The following is a 26303-nucleotide window of genomic DNA, read 5'->3' as shown; positions in this document are numbered from 1 at the left end:
GGGTCAGAACATCTCCAGAACTGCAGCTCTTGTGTGGGTGTTCCTGGTCTGCTGTGGTCAGCACCTATCAAAGTGGTCCGAGGAAGGAACAGGGGTGAATCAGCAACAAGGTCATTGATGCACATCGGGGGCGAAGGCCGGCCCGTGTGGTCCGATCCAACAGACAAGCTACTGTTGCTCAAATTCCTGAAGAACTTAATGCTGGTTCTGATGGAAAGGTGTCAGAATATATAGTGCATCACAGTTTGTTGCGTATGGGGCTGCAGACCAGTAGGGGTGCTCGTGCTGACCCCTGTCCACCACCGAAAGCAGCAACAATGTGAGCATCAAACAGAACTGGACCACAGAGCAATGGAAGAAGCTGGCCTGGTCTGATGAATCATGTTTTCTTTAACATCACCTGGATGGCCAGGTGCGTGTGCATTGCTAACCTGGGGAACGCATGGCACCAGGAGGCACTATGGGAAGAAGGCAAGCCAGCAGAGGCAGAGTGATGCTTTGGGCAACCTCGGGTCCTGCCATCCATGGATGGGACTCTGACACGAACCACCTACCTCAGCAGTGTTGCAGAACATGAACACTCTTTCATGGAAACAGTTTTCCCTGATGGCTGTGGCCTCTTTCAGCAGGATAATGAGCCACAAAGCAGAAATGGTGCAGGATGGTTTGAGGAGCTCAACAACGAGCCTATCTATACACAGTATGTTCAGTATATGTGTGTGTGTGTGTGTGTGTGTGTATAAAAATACATATATAGTTTATGTATTATATATACAAAAGTATAATATACACATTCTGTCTCAGTTGATTTTATTTACATCTAATAAACACTGTGTGTGTGTGTATGTGTGTGTGTGTGTGTGTGTGTGTGTGTGTGTGTATGTAAACTCCTTCAAAGTAGATTTACCTTCAATCACCATTTATTTATTAAATCTCCATCCATCACAGAGCACCACCCGTCCCCCGTCCACTAATCCTGATTACACAGGGTCTCCGCCTGTCACTGCCCACCACATAGACTACTGAACGCTTCACAGTGCAGAGGACAGCACTGACAGGAGGATAAAGGGACAAGACAGAGGAGACAAGGAGGAGAGAACAGGAGGAGAGAGAAAAAGAGACAAGAGACAGAGGAGACGGCACATGTGGAGAGACAAGGAGACAGAAGTCAGGTGTAGAAAGTAAGAGAGAGAAGACATTAAAAAACAAGAACACAGAGGAGGACAGAGTGGGACAGAGAAGCAGACAGGAGGAGACAGGAGGACAGAGAAGCAGACAGGAGGACAGAGGCTGACAGAGGAGGATGAAGGTGGAGGACAGCTGAATGTGGACAACATGGACAGCAGAGGGAGGAGAGGAACCAACGGATCGTTCAAACGCTCGTCCATCAAACGCAGCGCGTCCTCTGGATCACAGAAGGTGAGACAGACAACATTCAAACTCACACAACTTTATTTATAACTGTGACAGAGAGACACATCATTCAGTGAAACATCAGATGAAGATTTCCATAAAAAGATGGAGTCTGAGAAGAAAGTTTGTGAAACACATTCAGCTGTTTTTGTTTCAATCAAAAACATTCAATAAATGTTAAGGTGTAAAAAGTGTTTTTGTAGAAGATGTTCAAACTGATGAACGCCTGATAATGTCATGAGTCATGTGATCTCTCTGTGACTCACTGCAAACATTCTCAGTGTGGAGCAATGAAGAGGAGACTGTGGTCTTCCTCACATTGACTCAGTCTTCTTCTTCTATGGTTTAATGGAACCAACTAGCTCCACCTGCTGTTTATTTCCGTCAACCACTCAGCTCACAGTCACTCAACAAACAGTCAGTCAGGGTTTATTTTCAGTTTTTCTGTCCTCTGACTTCTGTCACAGTTTGATTTACTCAGCTCCTCTGGGGGCGGAGCTCTGCTGCTGCTTATATGATTGTCTGATGTTGGACGGTGATGGACGAAGATTTGTTCAATCAGAATGAGTGTTTTTCAGCACACTGAGGTGTGTTTGCATGTTCACACCAGCTGCTGGTTCTGGATGTGAAACCTTGTGTCCTGATGTCTCAGTGTCCTGATGTCTCAGTGTCCCAATTCAGAGCTCAGGGGAACCTGACTGCTCACAGCTTAGTTTAATTGGTAAAACTAATGTGAACAACACAGCAGCCACTGGTTCTACATCTTCTACTGGTTCTACTGGTTTGGCTTTTATACTGGTTCCACTGGTTCCACTGGTTCTACTGGTTCAGCTGCAGGTCCACTTCCTGTGTGTGTGATGTCAGAGCTGGTTTTGTTGGTGAACATCATTAATCCCATTTTAAACCTGATAATCCTCTGACCTGGTAATCTGTTTCATTCACTCAGAGACACGAGCTTCACATGTGAGCACATTCAACTCAAACTTTATCAACACCGAGCACAGCGACAAAACAAATGCTCGGCACAGTTGACTGCCTGACACAAACTTTGTGATCTCTGCTGTGATTCAGAATAAAGTTGTGAGAGTTCGAACAGAGTTCGGACAAACAGCAGGAAACTATATGAAGCATTATTATCTTTGGTAAGAGATCTGATTGGACGTTGAGTTGATCTCCAGATCTGAGATGTTGTTCAGTCAGACACAACTGAGATTCATTCACCAAACATTAGGTTCATGTTTCAGTCCCACCGGTTATAAATGGAGACTCAGCTCTAATGATTCAGTGTATCAAAGCTCCAGATGGTTTTAGTTTTATTCCCAAAGCGTGCCCTGATGTTTACTTCCTGTTCTCCTCAGACGCAGAGAGCGTGGATCGAGAGAACTTTCCAGAAGAGAGAATGTATACAGATTATTCTCAGCAAAGACCCCAGCAGGTAAAAACTCACCTGCACTGATTCACAGTCCTAAACTGTCCAACAAACTCTCTGACAATCGTTTCGCTCTGCTCCAGAAGTCTCGCAGAAAGTCATACAGATGAAATGATAAAGATGGAGGTGCTGTGTAAAGAGTGAGTCTGCAGGTTGTTTCCTGTCAGCTGTGCTGCCTGATAACAGAGTCTCTGTTGTTGTTCAGGTGCAGCTGTGGTCAGCTGGTGACACAGCACACCTCTGTCCCTCCAGGGCCCAAAGAGGAGGGGGCTCCTCTGGTTCAGCTGGAGGTCCAACCTACAGAGAGATGGAGCCCCCTGAGACACACCCACACCTCCCCAACCGACTCCTACGGAGTCATCGAGTTCCAGGGAGGAGGACACATAAACAAGGCCATGGTGCTTCAACGGCTTTAGATAACATGTTAACTTCTGTTGCTGCACCAGTGGATCAATAACAGCTCTTCCTCCCCCTCCTCCTGCTCCTCCTCCTCCTGCAGTACATCCGGGTTTCCTATGACTCCAAACCGGACCACCTGCTCCACCTGATGGTGAAGGACTGGCAGTTGGAGCTGCCCACGCTACTCATCTCCGTCCACGGAGGGCTGCAGAACTTTGACCTTCCTCCCAAACTGAAGCAGGTTTTTGGGAAAGGACTGATCAAAGCAGCTGTGACCACCGGAGCCTGGATCTTCACCGGAGGGGTCAGCACCGGTACGACACACACACACACACACACACACACACACGTCAGGTGGAGCAGGTGGAGCTCACAGAATCCACATCAGCTCAGAGATCTTCTACTCTACAGTGTAAAGACATATCGATCAATGGTGTCATCAGTAAGTCACTGATTCAGAATCAGTAATGAAGTTCTCAACGAATCAAACAATAGCAGCTAACCAAGCTACGAAGTTAAATGATAACTGATGCAGTCTGAGTGATATTTTTAAGTAAAACATGTTTCTGCATGCTCTTTAATCAGTTATCAGAACATGTTCCTCACTAACCCAACACTGACAATAAATATTATCTTCATATCCCCTGATTGTCTCCTGTGTTCCAGGAGTGATCCGCCATGTTGGAGACGCTCTCAAAGATCATTCGTCAAAATCCAGAGGAAAAGTGTGTGCCATCGGTATTGCACCGTGGGGCATCATCGAGAACAAAGAAGACCTCATTGGGAGAGACGTAAGAAAAAACTAACCATATTGGGCTGAACCAGACCAAACTGGATTGAAACAAGGCCCAACTGGACAGAAACAGACTGAACCAGACATAACCACGACCAAACTGAACCAGACCGAACCAGGTGTAAAATATAAATCTGCACACTCAGTCTAACTGTCTGCTGACAACCTGCAATAACAGTAGCAAACACAGGAGGTCCAGGGAAAACAGGCCCAGTGACACCAGAAATAGCTGAGACTCAGCCGTGACTTCTGCCACCTCTAACTGGACCAATCATGTGTCTGTTCCAGGTGACTCGGTCCTATCAGACCATGTCCAACCCGCTCAGTAAGCTGTCTGTGCTGAACAGTAGCCACTCCCACTTCATTCTGTCCGACAACGGGACCAGTGGGAAGTATGGCGCCGAGGTCAGACTACGGCGGCAACTGGAGAAACACATCGCCTTGCAGAAGATCAATACACGTGAGTCACACACCCGGGACAGGTGACCTGCTGACACACCCAATCACAGCTACCCTCAGAGCACACAGTGTTTAAAGGGGCAATCCACCCACAGTACCACACAGTCAGATTCCTCTGGTTTCATCTGTTCTGATTGGACCAACCTGCCAGCTAATCATTGAAGAAACAGAGACACACTTCAACGTTCCATCACTGTGAACTCGTCTCTGAGTCTGCGTCCACGTGACCAATCCTGTGACCGATCATGTGACTGGTCACTCACACTCGTGTGTGTGTGTGTGTGTGTGTGTGTGTGTGTGCGCGTGTCAGGTCTAGGTCAGGGTGTCCCCGCAGTGTGTCTGATCCTGGAGGGCGGTCCCAACGTCATCTCCATCGTGTTGGAGAGTCTCAGGGAGGAGCCTCCGGTCCCCGTGGTCGTCTGCGATGGCAGCGGCCGAGCCTCTGACATCATCTCCTTCGCGCACAGATACTGTGAGGACGACGGGTGAGAAACACTCACAAACTGGACACAGATCACCTGGTTCTAGACTGCTCTGGTTCCCATGTAAACAAAGCTGAGCAAGCAGCTTCATGGTGCTCTCAGGACCAATCAGAGCAGCCTGTGATGTCAGGCTATGACGGGCTGACCTCTGCCAGCCTCAGCACTGTAACACACCTTAATGATTAAAGGTCCCATATTATACTGTTTTTCATCATTTTCACACAGCTGTCAGAGATCCAACAACACTGTATTTGATATGCATCACCCCAAACCCATCCATGGTCCTGAACTTCAGCTGTCTTAAAGTCGCTCTACTGAGAGCAGCTGTTTCTGTGCCTGCACTTTTAAATGCTAATGAGCTCCGTCTGTCAACACCTATTTGCCTGCTACATGCCCCTCTCAGGAGACTATGCCTCTTACGCTAGCATTAGCATGTGCTAATATTATGGTGGATGTATCGCTATGGCTCGCGGAGACGCTTTCGTTCAACCGAACTGGTTTGACCCTGAATGGGACCCAGAAGGAGAGGCTCCTGAAGAAATACAGACTATGTGGCTGCAGCAGGACGTTTCAGAATGTTTAGTGTGTCTGAATAATGTTAGTTTGTCCGTATGTGTTGTTACATTTACTACCATGAAGCTAATGGCTAACAGCTAGCGAAAGCTATGTTTGTCTCCAACACAGTCTCCAAACTCTTGGACCCTGTTCACATCGTCTCTGTCTCCAGTCTGCACATGTTTCCAGACTTTTTACTGTGATAACCAAGCTCCATCGTAATATCATTAACATTAAACTCGCTTCAAATGCCATTGCATAGCGGACCTAAGCAACTAGTTAAGTTAGCCGATTTCCAGCTGACTTCACCGTACTCGTAGCCAACTATAAATACTATCAAAGCGTGGTGACACTTACCTGTCGCTTGGATGCAGTTGCTGGGTCCAGTTATGGTTGGGACTGATCCTTTAACAAGGTTCAGTGTTGAGGCAAAGCCGGCTTTGTACTGACCCTCGTTACTGAAGCAGTCTGATGTGAAATGATTAGCACACACACACAAGCTAACATGAACTGAAGCCGGCATGTTGTTGTTAAAACTTAAACGCAACCACTGTCTCTTCTGTTGTTCTGTAGCTGGGACAGAATATAGGCACTGATGTTGATTTATACAACCAACAATTTGCGTGTCTAGCTCTGAGCGAGGAGATTGTGAAACACTGCTGTCTCACTGCTGGACACACCGAACTTCACCTCGAGGATGAACACCCCCCTCTCAGATATCTCCTATCACCAGTCAGAGGAGGCCGGCCTATGTAAATGACTCCTTTAGTTACGCAAGGAGTAGAATCTGAACAGCCTGTAGGAGCGCCGTGTTACCAGTGGGTGGGCTGCAGAGACCATGCAGGAATCACTTGTTTTCCTCATTCTGGGAGTTGGCAGGCTCAGGGAGGAACTTTAAATATGGGACCTTTAAATATCACATTCATTCAGTTTCCACTTGTGGCTCTCAGAGCAGCTGTGGCTCTGGAGCTTTAAAGGGACTGGACCGAGATCATCAGCGTGTTTCAGGTTCAAGACTAAATGTTTCTAATGTGTGTCAGTTTAACCATCCGTCCCGATAATGTGGCCACTGGACATGGCACCTTGTTGTCCACCTGGAGAGCTGACGTGACTGTCTGGTGTTTCTCCTGCAGGTCACTGGGTGACGGCGTCAAAGATCAGCTGCTGGTCACCATCCAGAAAACCTTCAACTACAGCCGCAGCCAGGCGCAGCAGATCCTTCTCATGGTGACAGAGTGCATGAAGAAGAGAGCGCTGGTAGGTCCCTGAGGTCACATGGTCTTCAGCTCATCGTTCATCCATCAGCTGCTGTATGTCATTATTATCAGACTTATCGTCATTAAGCAGAAAGGCATTTATCTATTACTGTGATTGTTTCAGTCGTCATCACAAATATAATCTGGATTATCTTCACGGGGAACATTTATCTGTATTTCTGTCAGTGATTGAAGAGACACATCCTGACTCACAGTCTCAGGTCAGTCTGACTGTTTCTGACCTGAATCAGATCTGACGGTCAGAACAGATCACTTTCACTGCAGAACCAGTTTGTATTTAATCATATTTACAGAGATTATAATGAACATGTGAGCAGATCTCATCCTGTTCTTTGTGTCTCTGCATCACAGATTTAACTCAAAGATACAGATTCAATGATTGTCTAACCAAAGAAGAGGAGGCAGACTGATTTAATTTAAATACTAACACATGTGAGGCAGTGAAGGGTTAAAAACCTGGACAGACACTCAGTGACCAGCCACAGCTCACCTGAGCTGACGGGTGACAATAACAGACACAGTCCAACACAGACCTCAACCTCTGTCCTCTGACAGACACTAGGTATCCTGGGTAATATAACCACCACTCACTGTGACATTAACATAATGCTGGAGGTTTTCCCTTTGACCTAAAACTGCTCCACTTAATGCAGATTGTTCTGTGGCCTCTATCATTTATTTAATCCCACAATCCTCTGTTTCGTCCTGACAACAGCTGCAGCATCAGAGTGCCCATACATCTACATAACCTCACATCAGTTCACTCACAGTGATTAAAGAGGTGCAGGTTAACACACACACACACACACACACACACACACACACACACACACACACACACACACACACACACACACACACACACACACACACTAACCCTGGCAGGAAAATGTTTAATGCGTATTCATTTTTTAATTTTACTTTCAATACTAAATTAACATCTTTTCAGGGGATACTAAAGAGAAATCCTATTGTTTTGCTGCCTCTGATGAAGGTAAAGAGAGGGAGTGAAGGGGTGTGGAGGGGCTCAGGTATCAGAAAGCCGCAGCGTCACACTGCTGACAGACAGCAACACTCTGCACTGACCAGCCCTGATGCAGGAGGATGACTTGTGATGGTCACTCAGCTCAGTCGGAGGATTCTCACTGTTTCCCTCCAACAGAAAGAAGAAGGACAGCAGAGACTTGTGAACAGGTCCAAATACAGGCAGAACCAGAACCATCTGTGTGTGACACATTTGCTGTGTCTCCGTTCAGGGTCTGCATCCTCTGAAGGACCCGACCTTTGTGGTCTTCGAAGGCGAGTCCTTCAGAGACCTTGTTAACCTCGTCAGGTTGGGACGGTCTAGCCTCTGGAGCATTTCCTGGTTGGGTTAGGGTTAGGGTTACATATCCCAAGATTCTTTGCGCGCATGAAAAAGAAGAAGGAAAGAGAGAAAATGGGAGAAAAACATTACGTGGCGCAGATTGTCACTTTCTGCCTGAGTGGCAGAAATCGTGACGTAAGAGTAAAACATCTGGTGATGCAACCAGGAAATGCTCCAGAGGCTAGACCGTCCCATTTAACAACAGCTGACAAAGTTAACAAGGTCTCTGAAGGACTCGCCTTCAAAGACCACATAGGCCAGGTCCTTCAGAGGATGCAGACCCTGAACTGAGACACAGACACACACTCACCTGCCGTCAGGCCACACCTCTCTGAAACTGTCACTAAAGACTGTCGTCATGCTCTGATTGGCTATAGCTGCTATCGCTCATTAATCGTCAGTCTGCACACCTGCAGCAGGAGATCTGAATCCAGTGCAGTCAGTCAAGAGACACGCTGACACTCACATACAGTAACAACATGAATACAGTCTGATGCATGACGTGTTTTATCAGCATAGCAGCACGTTTAACAGTTCAGTTGTTCCCATTTAACTCAAAGCTGCTGATTAAAGTGTTTGAAAATATCACAAATTGTTTCAGCAACTGTGTGAATGTGAACATGAACAAGAAACACGTGAATTTAAATAATTACACCTGGGTTTTGTTACGTTGCAGAATGAATCAAGTCTGAGGCAGCAGCTCATCACCAGGCGCTTCATGGGAGGACTCGCTGTCTTTGTCTTACTGTGTTCATTTGATAATGTGTGTAGATGACAGTGTTGTGTGTTGTGTGTTTAGATCACAGTGTTCAGGATGGGCTCAGAAGGACAGCAAGACATTGAGATGTCCATTCTGACCGCTCTCCTCAAAGGTAACGACACACCTTCAGTTTAAAGGAGCAGCCTGTAACATGTGACCACAATTTAAAACACTTTCAGAAACTGAACTTGCATTACAATGTCCACTGAAGTTAGCATGTTAACCATCTAGCCTCCTCACATCCCTCTGTAGCTCAGAGGTGACAATCTGACAGCCTGTATTTTTAAAAGCAGCCAGTTCACTACTGAGTCTAATAAGTCAACAACATAAACTCATAAAAATGACACACGTCATATGAATGTCACTTGAATTAAATCCAAACATATTTTAAAACATAATTTTCTTGTTTTCTCTCAGTAACAGACTTTCTGCAGCTTGATTTACTTTTTCGGCCTTTACACACTGATGACATGATGAATAAGAATATGTGAAGTAGTCTCCTCCTTTATGGATTTTTATGACAGATTAGAATTAAACAGTGGCCTGCTGACAGGTAGGTAGGTCACCAGGGTCACCTCAGCTGACTGTGACAGGACAAAAACATCAGTTAAAAAATACTTTTAAAAGAAGGCCTCCAGTGTGCAAAGGCCTTTAATCTGCTTCAGACTGCTGTCAGACTGGTTGATGTTCCTGTGTTCATGTGTGACGAGCATGTGATGGACACCTGGTGTGTTTCAGGTACAAATGCTTCGGCGTCTGATCAGCTGAGTTTGGCTCTGGCCTGGAACAGAGTGGACATCGCTCGCAGCCAGATCTTTGTGTACGGACTCCACTGGCCTGTGAGTGCATGTGTTATTCTGTCTTTTATCTGTTAATCCAGTCTGACTTCTCTCAGCTGAGCAGACCTTCACATTACTCTGACTGTTTCCTGCAGCCTGTGAGTGCTTTAACCAGTGACCGGCCTAAAAGTCCAGCAGCCCAGCGGGCAGCAGCAGGAGGAGGAGGAGGAGGAGGAGGGAAAGGGAAAGCTAGGGGGAAGAAAGGAAAAGGAGGTAAAACCAAACCCGAACCACCAGAGGAGACGGACCCCAGGAAACTGGAGCTGCTTAGCTGGGTGAGAGATGTAATGAGGACACATTGTCATCCTGAACACCAGACTTTCATCAGTTCAGCTCAGTTTATTTTATCGTTGGACCACAAACATAAACCTGCTGCAGACACAGAAACACTGAAGCTAACACACTGATTTCAGATGAATCAGCTGCTGAACTAAAACACAGTCACACACAGAAGGTCACAGACTGACAGGAACTGCAGGACAAACAGGCATAAATGTGCAGTTTTACAGAACAGGTGGTCCACTAACATCCAGAACACCTGAACTTAATGCACCTCAGTGAGAACCTCCAATCTCTGTCCGAGTCGCTTCAAATGAGAAACAACAGCTGTGAATCTTGTTCATCTTCATCACCCACACTGAGCGTGACTGGCTAAAAGTAGGTAAAGTAAGACAGACTCAAACTACAGCTCATTATCGATTAGACGTACAGGCGGCAAAATGATCTCACAAATCTGCAACTGAATGCACATCAGGCAACACTGCGTCAGTTTCACAGTGTTAGACGGTCTGAACCTGTGAACCAGAACCAACAGCTGATCCGACCATCATTCTGTCAGTCTGATGACTCACAGACTGAAACACAGCCTGTTTACTTGTCTGATGACTTTACACTGTTGATGATGATGTCACCACAGGTGAACTCTCTGGAGCAGGCCATGATGGATGCTCTGGTGTTGGACAGAGTGGACTTTGTCAAACTGCTGATTGAGAACGGCGTCAACATCCATCACTTCCTGACGATCCCTCGTCTGGAGGAGCTGTACAACACGGTGAGACTCACCTGACGACCCCACGGGAGAGTTTAGACGTCAGCTGGGTTTAAAGCAGCACGTGTAGAGTTCATAAACAGTCTGTCAGTCCGGACACACAGGTCACATCTTAATAGTGTTTCTGTGAATGCATTTAGTATTTATTCGTTGAGCAGTCTGTGACGTTAGGTCATATACTGTAGATTTATGACATTTTACAATATGTGAATGAACCACATGAACAATGTGCACATATTAAAATGTATTTATACGTTCTCATGTGTAAAATGAGGTGTAGGACCTGACCTGAAACTGTTCACTGGATTGTAAAACCTTCATTTTGTGGAGTAAAAGTGCTGAGACGGAGCATCTGGCAGAGTGAAGCAGATCTGACAGATGGGAGGAATGATGCATGCTGCACGACGCTGTGTGCTCAGCAATGAGCTGCAGTGTGGTTAGCCTAGCTTAGCATATGTTTTGCACGAAGTCTGAACTGTGCTGTCTCTGTTGATGTCTACCGGTGGAGATAAAGAGGGTGTTCATTCCACATACATTCATTTACTTTTTGTGTTCCACTCATGACACATATTGTTGTTGGTAACTGAATGTGTGAGATGATGTGGATGTTTAGTGGATGATGTGATGTTCACATGATGCCCTCACTGTCTGTGCAGCAGCTGAAGCATTGCTCTTGTCGTTGTGAAGAAGAGTTATGAAACAAAAGCTTTCTGCTTTAACCTCTGTAGTCACACTGACCTGTTGATCTGCAGCTTATCAGCCATCAGTGATGCCTGTTATATCACTGCTGTCTCTAATCTTTATCCTGCTCTTAAAACTACATGTCAGCCACTTTAATGCCAGATGAAGCTCTCTGCTGCCGTCTGGATGTGACCAGCTGTGTGAACCAGCTGTTCATGTGCAGAGACACAGTGGGAAACAGATGTTTCCTCACAGCTGCTCATCAGCTCACACCGTCACTGTAATCCAACATGAAAACTACACTATTACACACTATTATCAAATTAACCACAGTAATTCACTAATATGTTTACAACAGGATGGACATGCTAACAAGGATTGGTATGATATGTGATCGTCACCACATTATAAGCTTTTTAAAATTACTCTGCTGCCTCTGCATCGGTCAACCTACCCTCAAGAGGTTCACTATGATTGGATCTCTTCTCTATTCGTCCCTCCCTAACATTTTCATCTCGATTTTATTTGTTATAAGTTAAAGTGTCAGTTATATTTTGTCACAGTCTTCGCCATCATATTTATTTAGTTCTCATGTAGTTTTCGTCCGTGAAAAAGGTTCGTTGACAAATATTTTTTCGTCATAGTCTTCATCGACGAACATCCAGTGGAGGGGTTGGGTTACCCTAACCCATTTCCACAGAATCCACCTGAACCCACCTGAGTGCACCAGGGGGGTATTCCAGAAAGCAGGTTTTGTGAAAACTCTGAATTTGTTAACCTTGAGATGAGAGAAAGTTTTCAGTTCCAGAAAGAGAGGTAACTTAAACTCTGGGTCTGTTACTGCGGTAACGTCCTCTGTGAACATAACCTGCTCACTGGCAGGTTTACCTGAAGAAACTCTGAGTCTGACAGCAGCTGTCCTTTCCTTCTCAGTCTGATCATGTTGAAGCAGAAATAATTCACAGTTTTTCACCAGGAGGAGAATTTAGATTCATTTAGATCAGCTCTCACTCCCTGATGAGGACTGAACCGGACAGCAGACCGCTTCTCATCACACTGTCATTTATATTCTCCGGCTGCACAGCGAATATCAGGCTACATGTCACCGCTGATGTGCTCTCAGATCTGAGCAATCCTCTTCGTTTTTGGGTTGTCTTTTTTTTTAAAATCATTTCGCAGGTAAATCAATCACCATCCAGCAGCCAGGAAAAGAGGAATAACTCACATTTCATTTGGCTTTCTTTATTTCTTTATTTGGTGGAGGTGGAGGTGAGCACCACTTCATGTTCAACTACTCAGCAGGATGTTAGAGCACAGATGTGTGTTAAACATTATCTACTGGTGGTAAAAGCTACTACAAGTTAAAATATCCACTGAATAAAGTTTTACTTTGTTTAATATGTGAAATAAAACCAAAGTGAGGAGCCATCATGAGACTGTTTTTGTATTTCATTTTCAGCCAATTTCAATTAAATAAAATAGCCTAACATAAAATAAAATAAAACACTGAACAACATTCAACCACTTCCTCAAAGGCTAATATAAAAGAAAGTGATGTTAAATTCAAAATGAAAAGACGGCCACATCTAAAACTCTGTCAGTGATTTTTATTACAGTCGCAGCCATGTTACTTTTTTTGTTCCCAGAAAATGTCTGCTTCCTGTTGTCTCCCCTGTTGCCATGGTGAATCACAGTATCGGAGCTCATTTGATGATGGCTTTTTACTAGTCGCCAGGCACGAGCTCAACTCAGAGTTAACATACTCAGAGTCGACTTACCTAACTCAGATCAGCTGTTCTGGAACTGAAAACTCAGAGTTTCACTTCACAGGGTAAGTCAACTCAGAGTTCAGGGTTAGACTCAGAGTTTGTTAAACCTCCTTTCTGGAATAGCCCTCTGATTTATATCTGCTCTGTTCAAAACTGACTTTAACTCAGCTCTGATGAAATATATATGACAATATTTTCCATGTAGAAACCTTTAATTTTCCTTCCATTGTTGCTGCTGATGTTGTTGCTGTTGTTGTTATTGTTGTTATTGTTGTTGTTGCTGCTGCTGTTGTTGTTGTTGTTGCTGCTGCTGTTGCTGCTGTTGTTGTTGTTGTTGTTGTTGTTGTTGTTGTTGCTGCTGCTGTTGTTGTTGTTGTTGTTGCTGCTGCTGTTGTTGTTGTTGCTGCTGCTGTTGTTGTTATTGTTGTAGTTGTTGCTGCTGTTGTTGTTGCTGCTGTTGTTGTTGTTGCTGCTGCTGTTGTTGTTGCTGCTGTTGTTGCTGTTGTTGTTGCTGCTGTTGTTGTTGTTGTTGCTGCTGCTGCTGTTGTTGTTGCTGCTGCTGTTGTTGTTGCTGTTATTGTTGCTGTTGTTGTTGTTGTTGCTGCTGTTGTTGCTGCTGCTGTTGTTGTTGTTGTTGCTGCTGTTGTTGTTGTTGCTGCTGCTGTTGTTGTTATTGTTGTAGTTGTTGCTGCTGTTGTTGTTGCTGCTGTTGTTGCTGTTGTTGTTGCTGCTGCTGTTGTTGTTGCTGCTGTTGTTGTTGTTGCTGCTGTTGTTGTTGTTGTTATTGTTGTAGTTGTTGCTGCTGTTGTTGCTGTTGTTGTTGCTGCTGTTGTTGTTGTTGCTGCTGCTGTTGTTGTTGCTGCTGTTGTTGCTGTTGTTGTTGCTGCTGTTGTTGTTGTTGTTGCTGCTGCTGTTGTTGTTGCTGCTGTTGTTGCTGTTGTTGTTGCTGCTGTTGTTGTTGTTGTTGTTATTGTTGTAGTTGTTGCTGCTGTTGTTGCTGTTGTTGTTGCTGCTGTTGTTGTTGTTGCTGCTGCTGTTGTTGTTGCTGCTGTTGTTGCTGTTGTTGTTGCTGCTGTTGTTGTTGTTGCTGCTGCTGTTGTTGTTGCTGCTGTTGTTGCTGTTGTTGTTGCTGCTGTTGTTGTTGTTGTTGTTGTTGCTGCTGCTGCTGTTGTTGTTGCTGCTGCTGCTATGTTGTTTGACCTGCTGTGTTTCCTGGTCTGTTGCAGAAGTTGGGACCGGCCAACACGCTTCACTTTGTGGTCAGAGATGTCAAAAAGGTGAGTTTGGTGTTTTTGAAGCAACTGAACTTATTTCCTGTTATGATATGCATCAACAATAAAAATATACTTCATGATGATTATCATCAGACAAAAGACAATTTTATTAACATATGTGTGAATGGTGCACAAATGTGTGTTTCAGGGAAATCTTCCTCCAGATTATCAGATTACATTGATTGATATTGGCCTGGTGCTGGAGTTCCTGATGGGTGGAGCTTATCGCTGCAACTACACCAGGAAGAGCTTCAGGACGCTGTACAACAACCTGTACGGCCTCAAGAGAGTGAGACAATCTGCATCACAAATCATCATCAGATGTAATGACCATAAACAGGATTAGAGTGTGATGATGTATAATGATCATGAACATAGAGTGGACACTGCAGCAACACTTCATCCAGTCAGATTAGACATTAGGACAGATTAGGTTGTTACAGATGATCCAGTAGATGGCAGCAGAGAGGATGATCAACATGTTACTGTCGTCTGTCCGGTGACGCTTCCCGTCGTGTTTATTTCCACAGAAGTTACATTAGTACCATGATATTGTTGTATCCATCCAGCCTCCACTCCTGCTGTTTGTAAAGATCATGTGACTCTGATGTAAACATGTCTTATTGTCTCTTACAGCCTAAAGCTCTGAAACTTCTTGGGATGGAGGTTTGTTATTTTTCATCATTTCAAAACTTTTAGACAATCTGACAATAATAATCAGTATCTGAGTCAATGTTGAGTCAGTGTTGAGTCATGGTCCTGTGGTTCCTGCAGGACGATGAGCCTCGACCGAAGGGGAAAGGAAAGAAGAACAAGAAGAAGGAGGAGGAGGTGGACATTGACGTAGACGACCCTGAGGTCAGCAGGTTTCAGTACCCGTTCCATGAGCTGATGGTATGGGCCGTGCTGATGAAGCGTCAGAAGATGGCACTGTTCCTGTGGCAGCGGGGGGAGGAGGCCATGGCCAAGGCTCTGGTGGCCTGTAAACTTTACAAGGCCATGGCCCATGAGTCGTCCCAGAGTGAGATGGTGGACGACATCTACCAGGACCTGGAGAACAACTCCAAGTGAGTTACACAGAACCAGAGTCCACTATAGACCAGACTGTCCACATCAGAACTAGAGTCCAGATCTGGTTCTGATGTAAAAGATTATTTGTACTCTGTGTTATCAGTACTTTTACTGTGTCTGTACACTGAGTGTATTTTCTCTGCAGGGAGTTTGGTCAGCTGGCCTACGAGCTACTCGATCAGTCGTACAAACATGACGAACAGGTGGCCATGAAACTGCTGACGTACGAGCTGAAGAACTGGAGTAACTCCACCTGTCTGAAGCTGGCCGTGGCTGCCAAACACAGAGACTTCATCGCTCACACCTGCAGCCAGATGCTGCTGACGGACATGTGGATGGGCTGTCTAAGGATGGGCAAGAGTAACAGTCTCAAGGTACCTGCAACACACCTGAGAGACCGACAGGTTTCTACTGTTGCTAACTCCCTTTTATCCAGTCTGTTACCACATTAATATAACTTTAAACACAATGAGCAACACATCTGTCAGACCAGAGCATCAACACACTTCACTCTGGTCACAGCAATTAAACACATTTCATCATGTTTCATTATACGTTCAACACAAAATGCTTCTGAAAACACATCCTCCAACTTGTAACAGCTTCAGTGATGGTGGTTTCAGGGAGGTGCAGATGTCAGGGGGGTGCAGGTGTCGAAGGTGGAGGAAGCAGGGACATGCAGGTAATGGTTTCAGGGAAGTGCAGGTGAACAGCTTCCCCTGGGTTCCATCCTGAGAAAACATGGCATCTCTTTTCACTGTTACACTGACGACAGTCAGATTTATGTGCCGCTGAAGAAGAAGTATCCCTGTCTGAAACCACTTCTGTTATGTCTTGAAAACATTAAAGCCTGGATGTCACTGAATTATTTCTTGCGAACGACATTATTTGTTTATAGATCTTTAAATGATCTCACCTCGCCTTACGTCTGTGAGCTGCTCCATCCCTACGCTCCTGCCGGGTGCCTCAGGCCATCTGACCAGCTGCTCCTGGAGGGAGAAAGAACTTGTTCTACTGCTGGTCCCAAACTATGGAACGACCTCCTGCTGCACATCAGACAAACCTCACTGTCCATTTTTATAACTAATCTTAAAACTAATTTTTCTTCTTTGGCATTCAACCCAGCATGAGACTCTGCTCTTGTTTTAGTGTTTTATTATTTTAACATTGTTACTGTTTTATTGTTTTTATATTGTCTTTTATGTCTTTTATGTTTTATCTGTCAGACTCAGACAAGGAGAGAGGACTCAGATGCAGAATAGTAGATGTAATGACAGGTTTTATTTTGCTGAAATGCAACTCTTCAGTATGAATTGATAAATCGATGGCTATGAAATTCTATGGAAACAGACAAGACAAACAAGACAAAAAACATAAAAAACGGAAACCGCTCCCGAAGGAGGAATCTATACTGATCTTAATTTCTTGGCTATAAAACTTAAATAGAAAACAAAATCTCTCCGAAGAGGTCAGCACACAGGCTATGAAAATTATCTACACTGAGTAATAAAAAGGGTACAACAAAAAGCGCTCCACACGGAGGAAAATAAACGGCTATCAAAACTTCTAAACTGAAAATCAAAACTCTAACCAGAAACTTAAGAAACAAAAATCAATCAACCAAAGAGAACAATTTCAGAAAATAAAACTTGGCAATACTTAACTTGGGTTTACAAAGCAAGACTGTGGACAAGGCTTCCGTATACGACTAACGACGAAATACTTTGGCGACGCAGACAGGGGAAGACAAAGACTTTATACACATGAGGAAGGGGAACACAGGTGAAAACAATCAAGGATCAGGGATGACGTCAGACCGGGGACACAAGAGGAAGGGCAAGTGACCTGAAACGAGAGGAGAGTTACTTTTCAAAATAAAACATGAAATTCACAAGACAAAGACCCAAGACAGGACATCCCTCACCGCGGTGTGACAATATCTTCTATTTCTTATTTATGTACAGCACTTTGTCCCAGCTGTGGCTTTTTAAAGTGCTTTATAAATAAAGTTGAGTTGAGTTGAGTTGAGTTGAACAGAGGTGGAGGTTTCAAGGAAGTGGAGGTAAACAGAGGTGGAGGTGTATCGTGCTATTGAAAGGCTGTCTGATGAATCACCCTCGATGGTCTCCAGGTGATCTTAGGGATCATCTTCCCTCCAGCCATCCTCCTCCTGGAGTTTCGTCTGGGAGACGAAGCTTCATATCATTCATCCAGAGACGAGGATGGAAAATCTAAAGAGGACGACAACAAATCCAGCAAGGTACCAAACTAACAGCAAACAGCTTCACCAGCTTAAGTTTCACTTACAGCAGTTTGAGTGAGCAAATTTTTGTTTCAGGACGCCGTCTCAAATGTTGACGCTACGTCAAAGAAAGGAGACGAAGAAGAAGAGCAGAAGAAACACAGGAGGACTCCCATCGGGAGGAAGATCTACGAGTTCTACACAGCGCCGTTTACCAAGTTCTGGTTCAATACGGTGTGTCAAAAAATCATCTGTGATCAGTTTGATCTGATGAGATTAATCGGGTCATTAATATAATGTGTGTCTGTGTGTCAGATCTCCTACCTGGTGTACCTGGCGCTGTATAACTACATCATCTTGGTGAAGATGGAGCGATGGCCGTCTCTGCAGGAGTGGATCGTCATCTCTTACATCATCACCCTGGGACTTGAGAAAGTCCGACAGGTGAGACCACCTGGAGTCAGTGAAGCAGAAGGCCACATAAGGTGATGAGAAACATGTTGAACAGGCCTGATTTCGGTCTCTGTTGTCAGATCCTGATGTCTGAACCGGGGAAGCTGAAGCAGAAGATCAACGTGTGGCTGGAGGAATACTGGAACATCACCGACCTGGTGGCCATCTCCGTCTTCCTGCTCGGTCTACTGCTGCGGCTGCAGAACGAGCCCTCAATGGGATACGGACGCGTCATCTACTGCGTCGACATCATCTTCTGGTACATCCGAGTCCTCGACATCTTCGGAGTCAACAAGTACCTGGGACCCTACGTCATGATGATCGGCAAAATGGTACGACCAAGCTAGCTAATTATAACATGCTGTGTCACCACATAAGGTGTGTTTCCAGAAAACCTGACAGTTCAGTTGCCGCAAGTTAACGAGTCACTACAGTGTTTGACTTCAGTTTAGGCTCTGACCACAGTCTGCATCCACCAGAGACTCTGAGTCCGTCTGTCCTCCTCCACCTCCCCTGTCCTCCCTGAGGCCCCTGACTTTGTGTTGAAACATCGCTGATGATGATAAAACTCAGGTCCATATCTGGTGTCTCCTCCAGATGATTGACATGTTGTACTTCGTGGTCATCATGCTGGTGGTGTTGATGAGTTTCGGCGTAGCTCGGCAGGCCATCCTCCACCCGGATGAGGAGCCGACGTGGCGTCTGGCACGAAACATCTTCTACATGCCGTATTGGATGATCTACGGAGAGGTGTTTGCAGACTCCATAGACCGTAAGACTAGAGTTCATAGTAAGACTTCCAGTGAGACGCCTGCTGCTCCTGACCCACTAAACCTCACTCATTAGAACTCACTCGTTAGAACTCACCCCTTAGAACTCACTCGTTAGAACTCACTCGTTAGAACTCACCCGTTAGAACTCACCCCTTAGAACTCACTCGTTAGAACTCACCCGTTAGAACTCACGCGTTAGAACTCACCCCTTAGAACTCACTCGTTAGAACTCACTCGTTAGAACTCACCCGTTAGAACTCACTCGTTAGAACAAACCCGTTAGAACTCACTCGTTAGAACTCACCCGTTAGAACTCACTCGTTAGAACTCACCCCTTAGAACTCACTCGTTAGAACTCACTCGTTAGAACTCACCCCTTAGAACTCACCCGTTAGAACTCACTCGTTAGAACTCACCCGTTAGAACTCACTCGTTAGAACTCACTCGTTAGAACAAACCCGTTAGAACTCACTCGTTAGAACTCACCCCTTAGAACTCACTCGTTAGAACTCACTCGTTAGAACTCACCCGTTAGAACTCACCCCTTAGAACTCACTCGTTAGAACTCACCCGTTAGAACTCACTCGTTAGAACTCACTCGTTAGAACAAACCCGTTAGAACTCACTCGTTAGAACTCACTCGTTAGAACAAACCCGTTAGAACTCACTCGTTAGAACTCACTCGTTAGAACTCACTTGTTAGAACTCACTCGTTAGAACAAACCCGTTAGAACTCACTCGTTAGAACTCACCCGTTAGAACTCACTCGTTAGAACTCACTCGTTAGAACTCACTCGTTAGAACAAACCCGTTAGAACTCACTCGTTAGAACTCACTCGTTAGAACTCACTTGTTAGAACTCACTCGTTAGAACTCACCCGTTAGAACTCACTCGTTAGAACTCACTCGTTAGAACTCACCCCTTAGAACTCACTCGTTAGAACTCACTCGTTAGAACTCACCCGTTAGAACTCACTTGTTAGAACTCACTCGTTAGAACTCACTTGTTAGAACTCACTCGTTAGAACTCACTTGTTAGAACTCACCCCTTAGAACTCACTCGTTAGAATTCGCCTGACAGAACTTGCCCACTAAATCTCACCTATTAAAACTCACCCGTTAGAAACTCATCCCAAAACTCATCTGTTAGAACTCATCAGCTTTCACCCTTTGAGATGTTTCCTTCTTATTGTGATTAACTCTTGTTGCTCCTCTTATCACAGAGAGATTTAGAAAAGCTTTTAAATTAAAGAAAGGTTCACGAATCAGCTTTCTCTCCTGAATGGTTATTTGTTTCCAGTGTGTTTCTATAAAATGATCTATTAATTAATTTATAAATGAATCTATATAATAGTCAATAAAAAGTCCTCTACATATGGAAATGTTCATTAACTGTGAGAAATTAATCTGAATAATTTAGCTGTAACAAACTGAACTTTATTCTTCATCTTTGCAGCTTTTTTGCTGTTAATCTAAAGAAATATAAAGAAGATGTTTATTAAGAACACTGAGAATTAAAGACATGAAGTTAATCTTTCTGTCCTCTCTGTTTTTAATGTTGGAATGTTGTTCCAACGTGAATCTTTGCTGACTCTTCATGTCATTGTGTCTCTCTACCTCTGAACGACCAACAGTTTATGCAATGGAAATCAATCGTGAGTATCTCAGCTCCGTATTTTCTTCCTTCTAGTTCAGATTTTTTTTCAAATGTCATCACTTGATTTCTTACTGAGTGCGAGGATGTCTGTGTGTCAGCTCCGTGTGGAGACAACATGTATGATGAAGATGGGAAGAAGCTTCCTCCCTGTATCCCCGGAGCATGGCTCACTCCCGCCATCATGGCCTGTTACCTGCTGGTCGCCAACATCCTGCTGGTCAACCTACTCATTGCTGTGTTCAAGTCAGTGCCACAGCACATCTCAGCTCAGGCTCAGATTTTATAGTAGAGAAGTCTGAATTACAAAGGAAATAACTCAGGAAGTAACCTGAGGAAAGACAGATGGTCAGAATCACAGGATAAATAAAGCTTCCTCCTCTTCTCCTCCACAGCAACACGTTCTTTGAGGTGAAGTCCATCTCCAACCAGGTGTGGAAGTTCCAACGTTATCAGCTCATCATGACCTTCCACGACCGTCCCATCCTGCCTCCCCCCCTCATCGTCTTCCCCCACATCTACATTGTCCTTAAAAGGCTGTGCTGCCACTGTAGACGGAGGCCAGAGGGAGATCAAGATGAGCGCGAGAGACGACTCCGTAAGATCATCCTCGGCTCAACCTATGATTCAGTAATGTCTGTTTAAAGCCGTGCAATCACATTACATTTGCCCTCAGAGCTGGTGCTGAGTCCAGATGAGCTGAAGAGTCTGCACGAGTTCGAGGAGCAGTGTGTGGAAGAATACTTCAGAGAGAAAGATGACGAGAAACAGTCGTCCAACAATGAGAGGATCAGAGTCACATCTGAGAGGTCAGTCAGGAGGACGTCAGTCAGGATTACAAGAAAAAAAATGTCAGGCCCTTTTTTAACATCTGTTCCCTGATTTAATCTGTCAGATGTTTTATTCAAAATCTCTGTTGTCCAGTCTAGTGGCATGATGAGGTTTTATTTTGTCCACTTCACTGCTGCTCTGCTCTTAAAGGGCACATGTGTTGTGACATAATATGGTTTATTGCAAAAACTAAATCCAGACTCGGACTGTAGAAATGTGGTGTGTTGGTGGGTTAAGTGTGCTACGAACACTGACAGCAGCACTAACGTGAGTCATGTGTCCTCCATCTCACCTCTGTTCAGGGTGGAGAACATGTTCATGCGGTTGGAGGAGGTGAATGAAAGGGAGCACTCGATGAAGGCCTCCCTGCAGACAGTGGACCTCCGCCTGGCTCAGCTGGAGGAGTTCTCCGGCCGGATGATGAATGCTCTGGAGAAGATGGCGGGCGTGGACCGAGCCGAGCTGACCCGCTCACGCTCCAGAGGATCGTCAGTGTGCGAGCCATCCTCTCTGCTGCGACACGGCAGCATCAACAGCGCCGACGGTTACAGTCTGTACAGATACCAGCTGGAGCACGACGACAGGACATCTATGTCCGGAGACACGGAGGGAAACGACCGCAGACCCCAACTGAGTCCAGAGAGACGAGGAGGAAACACTGAGGGAGGAAACACAACAGGTAGGACAAGAGCCGAGACACACAACAACAAGAAAGCGACTTCATGTTACATTAATCATCCCAATCAATCTAATAATGGTTTCTACTTTCAAATAATCAGGTATCAGTTGTAAAGAGGACTGATGAAGGTTCTCAGTCATCCAGGTACTGGTACCTCTAAGTTCTGTATCGTAGGCAACTGGACGTGTTTCAGTTTGCTGAAGACGTGTCACCTTTCTTCCAAGAGGCTTCGTTACTTCTGACTAACTGGGGGGGCTGCAGGCTTTAAACTCTGTGTGGGAGTGTCCTTACTGAGTCATTAAGGACAAGTGAGCTCTGAGTTTCAGAGTCATTCGGGCCTGTAGCACCCTATAATGTAATAATTTCCTGAAAATGTAATAAAACTTGCACTTAACTCAATTGAAAATGTAATAAAACCCAATAACTTCACCAATAATGTAATACGATATCCTGACTGATATTGTAATAACATTTTACCGATAATGCAATACCTTAATTACATTATTGGGAATTTATTACATTTTTAGGTGGCTCTTTTTTTCCCACAACTGATAATGTAATACTTGACAGATAATGTAATATATATATATGTTCATTTTCAGTCTAGAGTTATACGTTTTGTGTTTTAAGAATCTAGGAATGTTACATTCACTGGATTTGAAACAACAGAATGAGTATTGGGTTAACTTGCAGACCCTGAGTACCATACAGACATATGCACATGTGCAGATACTCAGGGACATGCAACTACATCCTGGTCCTATTGAGTGGGTGATGGACTTACCTCCTTGGGAGACCAGAATTCCAGCTCAGATAAGCTTCTGAGCAGCACTGGAGACCCCAGGTAACTCTGCCCTAAACGTACCTCTTCACAGATTTCCAACAAATTACTACCTCATGAAAACAACCACAAACCAACAAAACAACTTTCAGTAACACCTCACTTGAAGAGGGTGTGCATAAGCATTCATAATACCTGCATACACATTACACCTGACATAAACAACATATCCACTCATAAATGGTTATTGTACTACTTTCACTGTCAAATTGACATGTTACTCTATGGCAAGTAACATAGTGGTATATATGGTACATGTGCATATGGCTGTATGGGTACTCAGGGTCTGCAGTTTAACCCAATAGTCATTCTGTTGTTTCCAATCCAGTGAATATAAGATTCTTAGATTCTTAAAACACAAAATGTAGAACTCTGGACTGAAAATTAACATATATATTAGAGTATTAGATTATCTGTCAAGTGTTACATTATCAGTTTAAAAAAAAAAAAAAAAAAAGACCCTCCTGAAAATGTAATAAATTCCCAATAATGTAATAAGGCATTACATTATCGGTAAAAATGTTATTACAATATCAGTCAGGATATTTTATTATATTATTGGTGATGCTATTAGATTTTCAGGAAATGATTACATTATAGGGTGCTACAGGGCCACTTGTGAGTTGTTGCTCAACCCGGCCTTTGTGGTTTCTAAGACTAGGTGAGCCCAGGTGTGAATGGTTGTTAAGCTGTCTGGGGAGAGAACTGAGTACAGCATTGTAAATGGTGATAAGTTATGTCGTAGGCCACCTCATCTGTAAGGACACTCTGTAAGGACACTCCCACTCTGTTAAAAAGCCAGCCAACTCGCCTCCAGTTAGTTAGAACTGAGGAAGCCTCTTGGATGAGAGCTAAAACGTCTTCAAGAAACTGAAAAGTCCAGTTGACTATGATACAGCACCTAGAAAGAGGACTGTTGTTTTTAGATGAGATTAGATGAGATGTTCATCGACTGCAGCCAGTGTTGTTCAGGTGTGCAGACTGACTCCTGATTAATAATGGAGAGCAGCTTCAGTCATTTGCAAAACAGTTTTAATCTTCAATTCAACTTCAGTAGAAAAACTTCATAAGTAGTAACTTCTAAAAACTTTACTCTGACACGTAAAGGCTCTCTAAACAAAGTCCAGACTGGAGTTCGGTGGTTCTCCTGCTGGTTCTGTTGGGGTGCTGCACTCTGTCTGAACTCTGTGATCTTTATGGACAGCATGCAGCAGTGACACACTCTCAATCTGTGTGTTGTCTTATTAACTCATTGTTTAGTCCACTGAGTAATACAGGTGCAACAAGAACTGGCCTCTCGTCGGTCTGCTGTCGCTGGATCAAATCTCATTTGATCAAAAGCTTCATCGTATATCGCGTCAGAAATAGAATCTGTTCTGAAGGTGGGAATTGATGTGAACTTCCTGGTTGCAGGTGAGGTGAAGGAGTACGGTTCAACTCTGGAGGTGAGAGGACCGAAGGACAGGACTCAGTCTCTGTCCAATGTCGATATCCTCATCTCCCCCTGTGAACCCCCCCCTACCAGCCCGGCCTCTCCACAGTCTGGCAAGACTGATGCCAGCGAGCAGAGACCAGCAGAGAAAACCCGACTGGAAGCTGCGGCATCCTTCCCTCTGGAGAGGTCAAAGGTCACACAGTACTCGCCCTCGCCGACCCTCAGCATCTCCCCCTCCTCCAACAAGAAGTCCATTAGCAACATCCTCTACAGCCCCACCCACCAGGACCAGCAGGGGGTGACCAGTCAGAATCCCCCCGCCTCCCAGCAGGTCTCTAGATCTCTCAGCATGCCTGGCTGCAGAGACCTTCCCTCCTCTGTGGAGAGGAGTCAAGGTGATGAGACCAAACAGGAAGTAGAGGAGGGAACGTCCAGGCCATCAGGTGGCGAGCAGGTGGATGATACAGTATACAGTCACCACAGTAACAGAGGGAGGGGGGAGTCATCGGAGGAGGAGCTGTTGCTGGGGGAGGACAAGATGTACCCGACCCTGCGCTCAAAGAGTCTGAACACCAACCCAAGGAAGATGAGGACGAAGAAGGAGGGCGAGGAGACGCTTCGCTCCACCGGCAGCGTCAAAGACTTGGTGTCAGCGTTCAGCAGGTCTGCAGGGGGGCTGAGGTCTAGGACCAGGTCCAGAGACTCTGACTGCTGATCCTGGAGGACTGAGGAGACTCTGGACTGTCCACTTCAGGGGTCAATAAAGCAGACGATCAATATTCTTATAATAGTGAGATGGTTTCAGCTCATGGTTCAGGTCTCTGGTCGTCACAGTCGGAGATCAGGATCTCACATCATGAGTGAAAAGATCAAAACCAGAATGCAAAATTAAAGTCCTGCAGGCCTGAAGCTGATTAATATTCTTCTGATCAATCAACATATCAATGAAGTGACTTTTGCACAACACAGACACAGCACAATGAGACAAAGTCAACCGTATGGTTTCAGTCCTGCTCTGAGGTAGGAGGAGTCGTGGACAGGTCTGAGTCCAGAGTCTGTCCACGGCTACAGGATGTGACAAGTTCACGTCATTTCATATCAGAAGTTTGAACGTGTAACTAACAATTATATCAAATATATTGATCACTTGTGATTAACAGTGTTAAAGATTATTGATGAGCTGACTGTAATCTGATCCTGAACTCTCTGAGAACTTCATAAAATGATATGAATTTGAATATAAAGCAGAGATGAAGGCTAAAAACTGAAAGTTTGTCGTTGTTTGAACAGAAATGATCATTTTAGATCAAATATATAACATGTGTATTTCATTATAATCATTAATGTAGTTTGTTCTGTTATCACTTATTGTATTTTTATGTTTGATGATATTTAGCATAAATGATCTTTAATTAAAATTATTCTAGATTAAACTGAGGAACTCTGAATCTCTTTTCACTTGTAATCAATCAATCAATCAAATCGATCAGTGACTGGCAGAGTTGATTTCTGCTGTTTGATTCTTTCAGCATGAAAGCATCTTAACTGTGATCAGACTTTGATTCAAACTGCTGATCAATCAGGTCATAGATGATCAACCAGAGATTATTGGCAGATTAAAGAGAGTAAAATCTTCTGACAATAAAAGACGTAATCACAGATTTGTCACATCGCGGTGAGGTTGTCTTGTCTTGGGATCTGTCTCGTGAATTTCATGTTTTATTTTGAAAAGTAACTCTCCTCTCGTTTCAGGTCACTTGCCCTTCCTCCTGTGTCACCG

General features: G+C 44.6%; 1 protein-coding gene across 1 annotated transcript; it reads left to right on the top strand.

Annotated features, from left to right (window-relative positions):
- The first annotated feature begins 1335 nt into the window (after window positions 1-1335).
- LOC119018565 (transient receptor potential cation channel subfamily M member 1-like) lies at window positions 1336-25963 on the top strand. Its single transcript, XM_037096339.1, has 28 exons — window positions 1336-1419; window positions 2772-2848; window positions 3048-3240; window positions 3342-3555; window positions 3908-4032; window positions 4323-4494; window positions 4804-4978; window positions 6664-6787; window positions 8973-9045; window positions 9672-9772; window positions 9868-10047; window positions 10689-10823; window positions 14497-14547; window positions 14693-14833; window positions 15181-15210; window positions 15319-15611; window positions 15761-15989; window positions 17747-17875; window positions 17954-18091; window positions 18173-18301; window positions 18391-18642; window positions 18908-19082; window positions 20718-20738; window positions 20839-20983; window positions 21133-21335; window positions 21414-21546; window positions 21871-22247; window positions 24502-25963. Exons 1-28 carry the CDS (start codon window positions 1336-1338, stop codon window positions 25236-25238), a joined length of 4836 nt encoding a protein of 1611 aa, XP_036952234.1. The 3' UTR covers window positions 25239-25963.
- The last annotated feature ends 340 nt before the right edge of the window (window positions 25964-26303 follow it).

Source organism: Acanthopagrus latus, chromosome 4, assembly GCF_904848185.1.
Source record: "Acanthopagrus latus isolate v.2019 chromosome 4, fAcaLat1.1, whole genome shotgun sequence".
NCBI lineage: Eukaryota > Metazoa > Chordata > Actinopteri > Spariformes > Sparidae > Acanthopagrus > Acanthopagrus latus.
This window is presented reverse-complemented; position numbering and strand designations above follow the sequence as displayed.